Source organism: Numenius arquata, chromosome 1 (assembly GCF_964106895.1).
Source record: "Numenius arquata chromosome 1, bNumArq3.hap1.1, whole genome shotgun sequence".
Lineage (NCBI taxonomy): Eukaryota > Metazoa > Chordata > Aves > Charadriiformes > Scolopacidae > Numenius > Numenius arquata.
The window spans coordinates 67,045,533-67,061,534 of record NC_133576.1 but is presented as its reverse complement, the minus strand read 5'-3'; the positions used below and the strand labels follow the sequence as shown (position 1 = coordinate 67,061,534).

General features: G+C 41.4%; 1 protein-coding gene across 1 annotated transcript; it reads left to right on the top strand.

Moving 5' to 3' along the window:
* Positions 1–1,513: 1,513 nt before the first annotated feature.
* On the top strand, positions 1,514–14,445 carry PLCXD1 (phosphatidylinositol specific phospholipase C X domain containing 1). Its single transcript, XM_074146701.1, has 6 exons — positions 1,514–1,625; positions 5,091–5,227; positions 8,972–9,100; positions 9,407–9,562; positions 12,627–12,810; positions 14,153–14,445. Exons 1-6 carry the CDS (start codon positions 1,514–1,516, stop codon positions 14,443–14,445), a joined length of 1,011 nt encoding a protein of 336 aa, XP_074002802.1.
* The last annotated feature ends 1,557 nt before the right edge of the window (positions 14,446–16,002 follow it).

Here is a 16,002-nt window from a genome sequence, read left to right as displayed (position 1 = left end):
ACAGCAAAAGCAGGCTGGACAAGTGATGCTACATGCGTTGGCAGACATAAAAGCAGATACTATCAGTTACGTGGGGTGTGGACATAAAACTTAAGGCAACTTCAGGAATTGCATTCTTTCAGATGACCCTATGTGGCTACCAAAAAAAAAAAAAAAATCTACTGCACCATATTTAAGGAAACCACAGTTTCTTCATATAAGCAGCACGGATTACTTGTAAGTCCAGAAAAACCAGCCACCTCCCAAAAGCAACCCAAAGAAAACTTTGCGGAGAAGCAATCTCAGGAATGAATGTGCCAAGATGGGACCAGTGAGGAAGTTTGGCAGATAACAAAACCTGCATGAGTACGTATCTGACTGCCATTGCTGTAGCAGACAAGAAGGAATCATTCACAGTGACAGCTTTTTTAAAAAGGATTAAAAAAGGTGCAATATTAATATATGTGAACACTATGCCATGATCAAAAAGAAAGAGTCCCACTATATAGCTGTGGAAAAATAGCTAAAGCCTTTAAAACAGTGAAAAGAAAGACTAGCTTTCATTCTCAAAAACACTACGTGAACTACAGGAACATTCTAGTTAAAAAAAAAAAAGGCATGGAGAGCTCATCTTCATGTTCTGCATCATCCAGGAGAACATAAAATGAAAAATGAACAGGATAATTCTAGTAGGCCCTGATGATGACCATGATTTCTCAGCTAGGTTTTACCTACTGGCACTCCTGCATGACCATTACAAATTTTGCAGAAGATCCCAGAGAGGCTTGTATCCAAGAAGGAACAGTTCCAGAGTAGTTTTCAGGAAGGTCTGACCAAACTGAAGTACTTGTGATCATTGGCTTAGTAGGGGTGATAAGAACAGACATCAAGAGATCTTCTCAAAACAGGGAATAAGAAGATGGAAGTTTGCCTCTGACCCCAGAAACCAGCGTGATCTGAAAATCCAATGTCCTGACATATCTGTCAAGGCTTTCCTTAGAGGTATTGTTGTGACAGCTGAATTGATGCTTCAAGGTGAGTATTCTCCAGGGGCCTGAGGGTTGCAGAGTCAGCCTCTGTCCTGGTGCTGCCATCAGTCCCACTGCCACGTTCCCAGGGCTGCAAATGGTCAGTGAACAGACGTTGTTTTGTGCTTGAGGTAGGTTACTCCTCATGATGTTGCAACTGCCGATGTAGATGGTAATTTCTCCATACCAACCAAGCTGCACATATTTGTCTTGGCTCTATTTTTTCTTTCAGTTGGTCAATTTACAAGCCCGAAGCTGGAACCCTCCCTTGGCATTGTGCTGAGAGACAATGTTATCAAAAGTGGTGCGTGTTGTGGCCAAGGAGCTCTTGACATTTTGCTGCAATTTTGCTACTTGAGAGAAGGGTTGACATTTTATAGCATGTATAAATCCGTTCTGCACGGGTGCAAAGGCATTAATTCAATCACAGTATATGTAGTGGTTTATTCTTTCTCTTTTTTTTTTTTCCTCCCAGAACACCCTATGAAGTTGTAGAGCAGGCACTAATGGAAGGCCCTTTGCAAACCTCTATTCGCCAGTGCCATGAAAATGGTCAGTGGATGTCACAATTACCAGAGAAGCTCTGGGATGTTCCCCTCTATAACTTAGCCCTTCCAGGTAAAGATTAACTTTTGTTCTCCGCTGTTTTGTTAGTGTGTCATTTAAGCATTGGAACATCCTGTTTGTCCCATTTCAGGATGGCTACATTTATTATTTGGGTCAGTGTGTGGAAAGTGTGTGGGAGAAGGGCTTGGGGAGGGTTTGTGTGACCTGTGTGTGCATGTGAATACTTTTAGTCTGTAATGTTTGGGGTTTCTTGAAGGGGAGGGGAAAAAAAGGATATATTTTTTTTTGAGGGAAGGAAAGAAAGAGGGACCCCTTTGCAGTCACTGTGCATCATCTTGGACCAGTGTTAATAATCTGAGCATTTGCAGTGGTGAGATTTTCCTAATTCTTTCTTGTGCTTCCTGCATAATAAAATGTTTCCAAAAGGAGAGAAATAGCATTTTATCTTATTATTTTTTTCCTTGTACTGTTTAAAAGAGGTTGTGAAGGTATAAAAAAAGGAGGATGTTTTGAGTTAACGTATGTTTTTATTAATGTAGACTGTGACTTTTCTGCTTACAAAAACTGGATTTATCCTATTATAGGTAAAGACAGCTGTGCTATAGGTGATGTCCTCATTGGTACTGCATTCAGACTTCTGTCTTTGATCATATTATTGCTTCTCTCTACTGCTTTGAAAAGATGATTTAATTTTTTTTTTTAATTCTTTCCTCATTCTGTCCAAAGAAGTTATGGGAGAACCTGTTTTCACTGGCAAATGGGGAGGCACTGGAGGACTGTCAGCTCTTGGGTGATTCCCTTTGCCTCCACAGTGAAAATAGTACTAAAGAAAAGCCTAGCCCATGTTTTCTCTCACACCTGTAGATGCGACAGATAGTTGGGGTGGAAAGCAGTACAGCATGCAGATGAAAGTTTTGTGTAGGCTACAGGATTGTAGGTTAACTTTACCAAAGATGTATATTTAGAGACAGTGGGAAAAATCAGATCTTGTCTTCAGTGGGTGCAGCCCTGGTAGGACCCAAAAACTGTGGTGGATATTCTTTTTTTCTGCCCTTCATGAACTAATGGAATGTGGAGTTTCAGTTAAAACTGAAACCCAGAAACTTATTTAATGGTGACTTCTTGGATATGCAATTTAAATTGATGTTAACTTCAGAACAAGTGCACATCTGTTTTGGATAAAGCCTATGTAAGAGGATCCCAGGACAGATATTATAAAAAAAAGTCTAGATTTTTTTATTAAACCATCAAGAGAAGAAAATAATTACCTGTCTTGTGACAGAAGAAGGCAATATTCTCCTCTTCGCTTCCTCCCCCTGCCTTTTTTTTTTTTTTCAATCTTTTTTGTTCCTCTTGCAAAAATCCTTGAAAAAGTCAGTAGCATTCTCAGTGGTGGTTTTGGGTGGAAAAGGAACTATGTTGTTTCTAAAAGGCTTTCATGGTGGTGTTTTTTGGACATTGTAAAAAGCTGAGAACCTGCTGCTGTGTGCCTTTGACTTTCTGGCTTTTCCAATAATGGTGATCTTGTTATTCTTGTGAATGTTTGTTGTTCTTGTGACTATGCCTGCATGGAGAACAGGCAGGAAGAAAAGAATTGTTGAAGACAAGCCCATTTCAGCAAACATTGGAGGACTTTTACACAGCATTGCAGGCTATTAGCTTGGAAGATTTTGGTGGCTGTCCAGCTGACCTACAAAACTGGTCTAGCCCAGGTCAGAGCAAAAGCAGATCAAGATCAAGCAGGTCAAGACAGCTCGGGCAGGATTTCAGAGGGAGCAATGACTCAGGGAAGCCCAGTTTGGAAGCGGAAGCTTATCTCAGATAGCGAAGACAACAAGGCATGCAGGAAACGTGAGAGAGTACATTCTGAAGGCATGATGAGGAAACAGAGGCAAGTGTCAGTAATTAGTGTTGTGTTTGTACCAGGTTGAGCACAGTGCTGCTGGGAGATGTTGCTTCAAGCTCTGAAGCTACATGCTTTTGTGATAGCTCACTATCTTAGCATCATATTTGTTGTGTCATGGGTATACCTATTTTCCTTTCATTACTGTAACTCACTGACATCACAAGAAAACTCCTAAATAAGAGGTTACTATCTATTTGCTGATTGGCATCAGTAGATGCAACACCCATCGATGGAATCCTGTTCACTTCTCTCAGACTTGGATTTGGTCCATGGATATTTAATGGTTTGACTCTTACATCTTCTAAGACAAACTTCTTTGATTGCATGCCCTCATTATAGATCTTCCAGTGAGCTTGGTTTGGGTGTTTAAAGCAGGAAAATAGACAAAAAAACAGATTTTAAAAGGTGATAAAATGGAGTGCAAAACTAAACCATTATTGACAGTTTCAAAGAATTTTCTTTATTTCAAGTACAATCTTGTCCTTTTCCTTGGCTACGAGCAATATTGCCATTGGCAACAGTAAGACTGACCGACCATTCCAGAAAGCAATTCCTAGCATCAGGTAGCAATTTGACAGAAGACTTAATAACCAAAATGATACCCAAATTCCTTGCAGGTACTCTGTAAAGATCCCAGCAAGTTAATTCACTGAATTGTTAGCTTTTCTTATTGATGCCTTATAAAATTAGAATAAATAATGGAACAGAAAAAGCTGGCAAAATCACTGGTTGCCTGTCCCAAAGAAATTGTGAGTTGCAACAAGAGTTTAATCTAAACGTGATGCAAGAGATGTGTCAAATTTATTAAGACTTCAAAGAAGTAAAATATTTAGGCAGGCTGTACTTGCCTCTGATGCTTAGCCTGCCCCTATGTAATTCCCTGTGCTGGAAAAGAATCAGGTAATTTTTGAAGTCCATACAAGGTGGATCTTGTCCATCTATCACATGTAAACTTAGTCTTGGATTTGCCCCTGACACCTTCAAGCGCCCACCTCTTAATATTGCTTTCTAGGGGATGTGGGTGTTTACTTCACGAGGGCATTTTTACCAGATATTTAAGATACAAATGCTTAAAGTGCCAAGTTAGAAGTTGGTCCAGTCAAAGGTGTAAGAAGATGAACTTCTTCTTCCAGTCATATTTTCCTGTGCAGAGATGACGGGAATATGAAATCCCACGTTTGCACAACTCTGAAAACAGGACAAATTCTAGATAAATTCAGCCTTCAGCTCTCTATTCCCTGAAAAAAGTGGGTTGTCTCATCAAGATAATTAGTTCAGTGCAAGATGCTAGTTGAAACTGGCCATTTTATCGTGGTTTGAAGCAAACAACAGTGATGTGTAGTTTAGATGGGGACTGCTGTATTGAAAAGTCTTCATGCCTTCCTTTCATGAGAATTTCACACTAAGCTTATTAATGTCATGTCAGCAGCCTCTGTAGAAGATCCCACCCTTTTGCCAAAAACTACATAGGCTGTCAGGCAATACAGGTGTGTGATTTGGAAATGGGGTGGCAAGTCAGGTGTGCGCATGCCATATAACCATGTGTTGTGGTGCTTGAGTAGTTAAGAAATGACATTTTTTCTGTAACATTTATTTTTTGTATTCTACAGGGAGTCATGACACTATGACCTACTGCTTGGATAAAACCTCTACTGTTAGCGGCAATGAATCCAAGCTGGTGAAGTTCTTGAACAAATGTATGCCCTGCATTGTGCACCCCATTATCATGAAGTGGTCTACGACACAGGTAACTGTTGTCTAGCATTCCCATCATCCCTGGGCAAAGTTGAAGCTTGTGCTGCAGTGCTGAGAGTGGTCACGCTCTCCTGCAGGCAATGAAAGCATAGCCTACTGCCCAGAAATGTGCGCTCTCACGAGATACCATGCTTGGATGTTGTGGTTTAACCCCAACCAGCAACCAAGCACTATGCAGCCGCTCCCTCACTCCCCCCTAGTAGGATGGGGGAGAGAATCGGAAGGTTAAAAGTGAGAAAACGTGTGGGTTGAGATAAAGGCAGTTTAATAAGTAAAACAAAAGCCATGCCTGCAAGCGAAGCAAAATAAGGGATTCATTCCCTGCTTCCCAAGGGCAGGCAGGTGTTCAGCCATCCCCAGGACAGCAGGGCTCCATCACATGTAACTGTTACTTGGGAAGATGGACACCATCACTCCGAATGTTCCCCCCTTCCTTCTTCTTCCCCCAGCTTTTTATTGCTGACCATGACATCACATGGTCTGGAACATCCCTGTAGTCAGTTGGGGTCAGCTGTCCCAGCTGTGTCCCCTCCCACCTTCTTGTGCACCCCCAGCCTGCTTGCTGGTGGAGTGGTGTGAGGAGCAGAAAAGGCCTTGACTCTGTGTAAGCCCTGCTCAGCAATAGCTAAAACATCCCTGTATTATCAACGCTGCAGCAAAAATCCAAAATATTGCCCTATACTAGCTACTGTGAAGAAAAATAATTCTATCCTATGCAGAACCAGCACACTGGGCTCTGAGATAGGTGCCATACATACCAGATCTCCTTTTGTGGGGAAAAAGCATAGGAAAAAGGTGAGGCAGGGATGATACACAGACAAGGGTGTTGCTTAAAGCTGGCCACTTGGTACCAGAAACTCATCTTCTTGTTCATATGTTTATTGTTATAAATAGCATTTGGTATTACTGTAATCTTTAAAGGAGATATTTCTCTTGCACTTTATTCATAAAGTAATGCTTGTCATTTTTACTATCACTGTTGTGTGAGATGTCAGGTTTTTTCCCCATCTATATTGTTTAAGCATTTCACCCAGCAGCAGAGACAAAAATCTTGTTGAAGGGAATTTATTTTCCATAAATGTTAAGAGAATGAAGGTGTGGTCCCTCACATAAGGTTTAATTTTTTAAAATGTCTAAATATTAAGCTAGTAGTTATCTCTTTGTTCCTCACAAATGTATGTTAAAGACAAATTTGGGGATCATGATTTAAGCTAGACCTTTTGAAGATTTTTCTGAAGAACAGACTTTCCTGGCATCAAAGAGGTACCAAAAGTTGTTTCACTTTTGTTCTTTTTGAAGGAGTACTTCATTATTAGGGAATTAAAACTGAATAATTGATAAATAGTGCTAATTATGCCTAGGCTTCTTTTGTTGTGTTTGAGCAGCCCTGGCAAACTGGAGGCTCAGACGCTACCAGATACCAAATATATAACGGGAGCAGTGAGTTCGTTTAGTTTGGAGAAGAGGAGGCTGTGGGGGGACCTCATTGCCCTCTACAACTACCTGAAAGGAGGTTGTAGAGAGGTGGGTGTTGGCCTCTTCTCCCAAGGGAATAACGACAGGACCAGAGGAAATGGTCTGAAGTTGCGGCAGGGGAGGTTTAGATTAGATATTAGGAAGAATTACTTTACTGAGAGAGTGGTCAGGCACTGGAACAGCCTGCCCAGGGAGGTGGTGGAGTCGCCATCCCTGGAGGTATTTAAGAAACGTGTAGACATGGCACTTCAGGGCATGCTCTAGTGCCCGAGATTGTTGGTTTGTGGGTAGGTGTGGTGTGTGGTTGTGGGTGTTTGTTTTGGTTTTAGTGTTTGGTGTTGATTGGTTTTTTTTGTTTGTTTGGTTTTTTTTTTTGTTGGTTGGACTCGATGATCTCAAAGGTCCCTTCCAACCAAGAAAATTCTGTGATTCTGTGAGTTGATATGGAAAGGCACTCGCTTGGCACAGGGCCTTGTGTTGAGCTGCTTTTTTGCTTTGAGACTTAAGCCAATGTTTGATACCTCCTGACTAGTGGGTTGCTGGCCAGTGAAGTGACCCCGTCGGTGACAAACAAGCTCCTTGCGTCATTATAGTAATTTTCGTGTCCAAACCCAGCTTACTGAGTGGGAAGTGGCCTCGCTCTGAGGGGAAAGAGACATGGCTGCAATCTTGCCCCTCCTTAGCTCTGTGGGGCTTGAGTTATCTTTTCCAGGAGGTGACTCCACCCCTTGGTATCCAGAACAAAGATCAAGGATCCCTACCAGTGGTAGGACCCACAGGTTCCTGGATGGCCCAGTGCCTATGAGGTGGTGTCTGGCTGTTATGGGTGTCAGTCTAGAGGCCCAAATCTTTCCTGCACAGTGGCTGATGTGAGGTGTGTAGCTTCCACTCGTGCCCTGGATGTCTGGTGTGAGATTGCAGCACTGAGCAGCATCGTCCCCAAGGCTTCCTCTTCAATTTTGCCCTTCGGGGCAACGTTCATACTAATTCAGTATCCAAATCCTCGTGACTAATTAGGGAGTCTCATTTGTGTAGTTTTCCCATGCAGTCAATGGAAAGAAACTAATTCATCCAAAGGGCAGTCCAGGGCAACTGTTTCATCTGGCACTCTTTCTGGCCACTAAGGTTATGTATGACATAGAGCCATACACATTCCCATCTCCAGTGCGCTCCAAGTGAAGGTGGGACTTGGGTACGGATCAGTCCTTCAGCTGCTCCAGCCTGGTGGTGACCAAGCAGGCACAGAGGGAGCTGCTGGCCCAAGCCATCGCACCACCCGCACCCCGGGGCTGGGCTGCTCCCCAGCCCTGCAGCTCAGGCACAGGCTGGGGAGAGTAAATTCCCATCCTAAGAAGAGAAATGTAGATGGTTGAAGCCAGGCAGGGTGAGCATCCTGCCATGTGTCAAAGCTCTGTCTCAGCACTGAAGTTAGGAGTGTGTTTATTCATGCACAAGGCCTTGTATTGATTTAGCTTTTGTTGAATCCTTTCTGACTTAAATCAGTACAGTGTATTCTGTCTGTGAACTAAAAGTTGCAGGTTGAACTGGGACAAACTAGTATTCAAATGTATTTAATTAAAATGATTCTATTTCCTTATGCAAAGAGAGCTTTGATACACATAAGAGACATACCATTCAGGACTTTTTGGCCCAGAAACTCAGCTTTATCAGTCCATTCAGCCCTCAAATCCAGTAGTAGAGGTCCAAGGGAAGTGAAAACAGAGGAGGACCTCTGTTTTGTAGGACTTCTAGAGGTTAATTCAAACTTTTAAACAGACTGTATCCTGAAAAAGAACAATAGCCAGTACTTCTTTCTATTTTTGTTTTTCCTTCTGTTGGGGATGAGTGAGCTCCGCAGAGACAACCATGATAAAAGTCTTTGATCTAATAAAATAAATACAGCATTTCTAAGGTGCTGATTCTGCAACTTTTGTTCATATGAATAATCTTGTGAGGAGTAATCATGTATTTACACACAGTAATTGTACTCTAACTTTCAGACCGCAACAATGACAGAGGTCAGAAACTAATCTAATCTGTAGCTGCAGTATGTGCCACATACTGGGAGATCGGGATCCCTCTTGTCAGAGAGTAAAATACTTCACAGTTGTGACTTGCTGCCATATAGTGCCATTTTAAAGATGAAAGCCCTGTGAAAGTGTCATAGGGCTATTTTTGTACACCCTTTTCAGCTTTCTAAACTGAAGAAACAAATATCTTCCAAGCTCTCAGGACCTTTGTCTTCTGTTTCACCTTTCAGGTACTGACTGTGACAGAGCAACTAGAGGCTGGAGTTAGATATCTGGATTTCAGGATTGCCCACAAGGCTAATGATCCATCTATGAATTTGTACTTTGTGCATATGGTTTACACAACTGTTACTGTACAGGTATTGGTCCTTACCTTTGGGATAGCAATAAAAACAGTGCTCTTTCTTTTAAATAAAAGCCATCATAATCTGAAAATGCTGGCCCAAGGTTTTCTAAGTAGGTTATTTGTTTTCCTAATGTGGGGGCTTCAAACTAGAGAAAATCATCAGGACTGGAAGTTAGTTTCAGCAGCTACAAGTGAGACTGGAGCATCAATCCCTCATCTGCGATTGCGAGTCTGCCCTACCATCGGTGCTCTGTTGGATTTTTGTTCTTTTCCCTGCATAGCATAGATGGCTTTCTAAGTTGCTGTGACTCTCTCGTAGGATATTCTCTGGGAAGTGTTAAGGTGGTTGGAAACTCATCCTCAGGAAGTTGTTATCTTAGCCTGCAGGAATTTTGATGGATTAACCAAGAGACTTCATTGTCATCTTATTGCCTGTATAAAAGAGATTTTCCAGTGTAAACTGTGTCCCAGAAATGTAAGTATGAGTTCCTTTTTTCCTCCTTTAAGAATGATATATTACAGCAAGATCTTTGATTCCAAATTTTTAGATATATTCTATTTTCACTGTATTTTTAGTGTAGGAAAAGTAACATTTGCTGCATCAGAGATAGATCTTTACCTAATAAAAGTGAAGAGATAAAGCAAACCTACATCCCACAGTGTGAAGAAGGGACTTAAATTTGTCTGCCATGTCTGTTGAATTGTGGGACAATAGTAGGGACTCAACTGCCAACCAGTCACCTGTCTGTTTTTTTTTTTTAAAAAAAAAAAAAAGCAAAAGGGAAAAAAAATGGGGTGTGTTATAAATATAGTTCGTACTATATTTATAGAATTTAAAGAATCCATTTTCTGCCTTTTCACACCAGTAATTATACATGAGTTTTTATGATATTTATAATAGTTTAGGTTGGAAGTGATCTCTGGAAGTCATCTGGTCCAACCCCACCATGAATGAAGCAGGACCAGCTTCAGAGTTATGTTGGGCTGTGTCACATCCATCCTTGAATATATCCAAGGCTGGAGATTCCACCACCTTTCTAGGCAGCTTGGTCCAGCGTTTGACCACTCTCACAGCTTGGTGTCCGCTAGGACCTCCAGGTCCTTTTCTGCAAAGTGGCTTTCTACCCACTTGCCCCAAGTCTGTTCTGGTGCATAGGGATAGTCCATCCAGGTGCAGGACTTTGCCTTTGTTGAGCTTGCTGAGCTTCTTGATGTTTCTGTCAGCCCATATCTCCAGCCTGTTGAGGTCCTTCTTAATAGCATCTCTTCCCTCAGTGCATTTCTGGTGGCATTGACTTTCTTTCCTGGATGTGAGCTGGAGCTGACCTTCCAACCAGCCTAATATGCTTTCAGTCACCCAGACCTCCAGAAGAGCCTTAATTTAAATAATCAGAAATTATTTGATTGCTAAATTTTAGGAGTTGAGATTTTTAGCTTCCTCTTTTTTTTTACAAGGTGTAGGAGCTTTTAACAGTTAAACAATTAACATTTCAAAGATACACAGGAACAGAGGGTTTTCTCTGGAGATGTGAGGGGTACAGCATAATGATGACCCTGTTTGTGGTTCGAATTCAGCCTTTGAAGCTGATTTATCGCATGAGTATTACCATTTCAAAGCATTTTGTACAGCATAGTTAAAATAGAACAATTCTCAGCAAAACTAGGGGATTCTGAATATTCAGGCCTCAGCTGAATAACTGAAGACCTGAGTGACACTGTTTTATTGTTTCCCCAAATAACTGGAGTGCATAAGTTATGGATGAGCCAAGCAATACTGGAGAACACGGTCAATTTTGCTGTCAGACACATGGCCAGCTCTTAAGAAGAAAAGAAGTTATTAATTGCAAAAGGGGCAAGCTGCTGCTGATAGTTTGTTAAATGAAGGTGATGAATGAACAGTTTGAGATCACTTGACTGAAGAAAGAAGAACGTTTACGAGTTGTTTCTAGGGGAGGGAGAAAAGGCACTGGAGAAAAGAGAAGCTGACTACTTCCCTCAAGCAGGACAACTTTATTTCTGTGAGGTCTGTGACCAGCACAATGGATCTCACCATTTTCACAAGGGATACCATTGCAGGTTAGGTAGCTGTGGTGTTTTTCAGGATCACAGATTCAGATTTAACATTAAATGACCAAGTGTTTGTTCACTTATTCTAAAATAATCTGGTATCTACTGTCTTTCGAGACTGCAACTCTGTCGTCGTACAAAAGTAAGCATTGAAGTATTTATGAAGCAACTGCTAAGTAGAGAGGTCCGTATGTAGTACTGGCACAGGCCACAGCGTGACAACATTACATTGCGTTTAAAATTTTAATTTGCCTTAACTATTCAAGGTGTCTTCCTTTGATCTGGATTACCGGTGTTTAAAAATCCCTTGTTAGACATCTAGTTTCATTTCTGCTTTGTTTGCAAAATAAGCACCTGTGCTCATGCACACATTTCTGTTAGCTTTTTTTTTTTTTCCTCTTATCCCACACTCTTTGTTTTTTTTAAGAGGTTCCAGCTTTAGAAAGGTGGCTGGAGTAAAGCAACGGCTTCTGTCAACCACAGATTTTTGTAGTTTGAGTAGCTTGTGTCTTAATTTTGTAGTATTTTCTGACCTAATTGGGGCTTGCACTCTCTTGGATGAAGTAAGAGGGATTCCCATGTTTATTCAACCCTTGGCTCTCTTCAAAGATTTACATAAAACAATTTCAACTGCCTTTGGCTGTTATTTTAATTAATAAGTTAATTGGAACATCAAAAAGCCACCATTTTCTTTTCACAAGCAACGGACAGCTTTTAACCACAACATTCTTAAAAAGCCAATACCTATTAAATACATTGGTTTTGCAAATAAAACTAGTCAGAGGGCCTCAATTTGGTCTGATGGTAACATCTGAGGATTGGAAAATGTCATTTCATATTGAAACACTTAAATTTAACAGATGTGATTCAGCCCATCTGCCTGTCTGAGAGGGTGTCTGACTCAAGGCTTCCCCTCTCTCAATTCACAATGCCTGGACCATCCCAATTTCAGAAACTTTCCACTTAGAGAAATCAGAATTAACATATCTCTTGAAGACTCACATTTAGTCTTACTAAGTCTTAAGCAGTTCAACTTTCTTTGATGGCTACAGTGACAAATTGGATCAATGTGGGGCATTTGCCAAAATTACTCCTCCTTCTCTGCCTGTATTCCTATAGCTGGGGGTAAGGGCTTTGTCCCCTTCCTACCTCCTTTCACCAGACAGGCTGTGTCTTCCTCTCCCACCAAATTTTCCGGAGCGGTATGTGCACAAGGGCTGACATGGGGGTGGTTTCTTCTAACATAGGTGTAAGACCTTGAGTTACGTACTTTACCATAGTTGAATTGTTTGAGGAAAAGGAGGAATCTGCTGAAGTTCCCAGGCTCCTATTGCTCCTGCAGCTTGTAAGCCAGCCAACGACCTACTGGGTTGTGCACTTAAAAGCTTTATTTGAACTGCCTCTCTACTGGTATTTGAATTTTGGGAACACTGCTGCGTTGCTGACTTCAGCCTGGGCGCACTCTCTTGTAGGTGGTGCCGACGCTGCGGACCATGTGGCAGCATGGCCATCAGGTGATAATCTCCTACGAGGAGGATGTGGAAGTGGAGGAGCACTGCGAGCTGTGGCCTGCCATCCCATACTGGTGGGGAAACAAGACTGCCACTCGCGCCCTTATCCAGTATTTGGAGCGCATGAAGCACATGGGCCGTCCAGGTAGGCACAGGGAGTCGCTCTGGGGGGAAACGAGGGGCAGGTGGAGCAATGCAAAACAAATAGGAAGCTGGGTGTTCATAGCACACAGGGATGGAACCACTTTGTGCGTGCTGTATGCACAAGACGCGCCCGTGTTTCTGAGCGCTCTGCCCACCCGTGGGCGAGTGCAACATTCATCTTTGGTGCTGCAAATAACAGGCATCAGTGTACGTATATGCGTAGACTATATAAATTGCTGCCGCTGCTTTGCTTGCATGACCCCATGGAAAAGAAGGCCTCAGCACAGAAGAGCTAGGTGGTGTCCTTCTCACAGGCAGGAGACTGCTCCTGCAGTCCAGTGCTTGCTGCTTTAAGCGCTGCTGATGGGGAGGGAAATGCATGAAGGCTTTGGGGAGACCTTATTGTGGCCTTTTGGTACTTAGAGGGGGCCTACGGAAAAGATGGGGACAAACTCTTTAGCAGGGCCTGTTGTGATAGCTCCAGGGCTAATGGTTTTATACTAAAAGAGGGTAGATTTAGACTAGATAGAATGAAGAAATTTTTTACAACGAGGATGGTGAAACACTGGCACAGGTTGCCCAGAGAGGTGGTAGATGCCCCATCCCTGGAAACATTCCAAGTCAGGTTGGATGGGGCTCTGAGCAACCTGATCTAGTTGAAGATGTCCCGGTTCATTGCAGGGGTGTTGGACGAGATGACCTTTAACTGTCCCTTCCAACCCAAACTATTCTGTGATTCTATGATTATGCTATCCTTGTTGTAAACCAAAACCCCTACAAGAACGGTGCGTGAAGGCTACAGCTACATCAAAAATCAGCAGGGCTCAAGCACGCTGGTGTAGCCTGAGCTGAAAGAAATTCAGTTCACAACCTCTGACGCAGCTCTGTGATAGCACACATGGGGCGATGAAGGGGAGAGCCGCTTCCAAAGCAGACTGCCCAGCCAAAGGAAAACGCTCCTGTGGGTGCACTCTGTGTTCCCCCATCCCTCACGGGGGAAGGCTAGGCATTTGGAAGCAAGCCCTACAGAAACAAACATAATTTACAAAGGAGGACTAGTTAGTGGAGAACCTTTAGTCTGCAATGAGTACTTTAGATAAATTTAGCTAAACCGGAGTGGTTCAATAAGCGAGCTTGGTTCAGTATATTTACTACATTGTGCAGTTGCAACAAGGGGAGACAGTCCAACGAGACACTGCTAGGGGTATGAAACAAGACAGAAGGATTGTAAAGTTACTATTTTAATGATTCCCAGAAGAACGAGATCTGGAGTTAATGCAATTCTGAGCAGTTTCTATTCTCAAAGGAGTATTTAATGCCTCACTTTCTGATTTTTGTTTCAGAAAAATTCTTTGTAGCAGGGATTAACCTTACAGAAAATTTAAGGTACATTCTCGTACACCCATTTGGATCATTGAAGAAAATGACACTCCAGAGTCTTCCATGCTTGAAAATCTGGATAAAGCAGCAGTATCCAGGACCAAAGAAAGAATGTATTAACATCATTGCTGGAGACTTCATAGGAAACGATGATTTTGTCAAAGATGTGATAGAACTTAACACAAAAATAAATACTCCATTACGCTGTCAAAGTAAGGGGGCTGGAACAAATACCATTTCATCCTCAGCTTCTTAATCTGTGAAAAGCTGAAAAAGCTTTGTCTTGGATTTAATGTGTCCTGGTTTAAACATCCTGGATCCCATAAAGGTCCAGTGATCTTAAACCAGGTGTGTATTAAAGACTCAGTAAGAAAAGCGCTCTCAGCATCATCAGGGTTTCAAGGCCTTTTCACAGAAAAGAGAGCAGGCAGACCTGGCTGAAGTCTCTAGAGGACTATGGTATGGGCATAATTTACTTGGAGGTGCTTAGACTCTGTAGCAGCAGTTGGCAACAATGAAAGTCCCAAGAACTTAATCCTATTTTATTTTACATATGAACAAGAAGGAGAAATACGTCGGTAGCTGCATGAATTATTTTGTGATAAGATTTTATCTTTCTTATAATTGTAAATATATTCTATGCTGCTTGCAATCCCAGTTCTCAATATTTTATATTAGCGTGAAACTGACTTGTCTGTTTTCATAGTTTGTGTTAAATATACAAAAGGAACAGTTTAAAAATATTTTGACAGATCAAAGATACTGTATTGACAATCCTGTTTGATGTGATTTATATATATATATACACTAATACATCATTAACATTAGAGATCTAGAAGCAGCTGTCTGTTGTTATGTGCCAAGTATGAGGTCGTAAGCCTGTTTGCCAACAGGTTAGTCACAATATTCTTTATGATTTGTATGTGTATTTGAACACTTACTCATCGCTCATGCCAGTTCTACAGTGATGAAGATACCAAAAACTAGGCCCCTAGAGAGTTTTGTCTGTGGTAATGAATTATGTTATATTAGGTGTTGCCAAAATACACCTTACATTGAAAATAATCAAATATGAAAAATTCCTTATCTAAAACCAGACTGCTCTAAAAATACAGATTCTTGGCTTCTGTCACACTCATTTGGGGCTTCACAACTGGTCTTTTATTTACCTATTTTAGTAGCTCTATAGTTATTTTTCCTCTCAATAAGTATTTTTTGCTTATGTAAAAACCCAAGGATTTTATGTTGTTTGCCACTGCATATTAATCCTATTTTTCTATTTTTTTAAAAAATAAACTGTGCAATAACAGAAGATTATGAAGGTAAGAGAAATGGCAAGCATTGGGGCTAAAACAAAACTAGGCCTTGTATGAAGTTCACTATGCAGCTTCATCAATATACCTCACTTTTTAGATGCACTTTATATGCAAAAGCTGAGTTCAAATGTCTGGCAAGATGTTAATGTTTGCTGGAGTTTGAAGTCAACTGCTACTTGATAGCAGGTCAAACTCAGCCTAGGCTTCTCAGCATGAAAGGCTAAGATGCTACCTCCTCATGCAGTCCCATATGTAGGAGTAAACACCCAAATATGCCATGTTTTTTTTTTTTTTTACAGTGCTTTTTATTCTTGTTCTTACCTCTACATACTTTATACATAGTTGGAATGTTTTTCTGCCTGTCTTTTGTACCCTCAAGTGGCTTGTTACTCTTGTCTAATAAATATAAATAATGGATCAGGTTTTTTTTTTTTTTTTTTCCTTCCTGAAATAATTTCACACAAAATTCATAGTTTGCTGTAACTTAAATGTTTTTT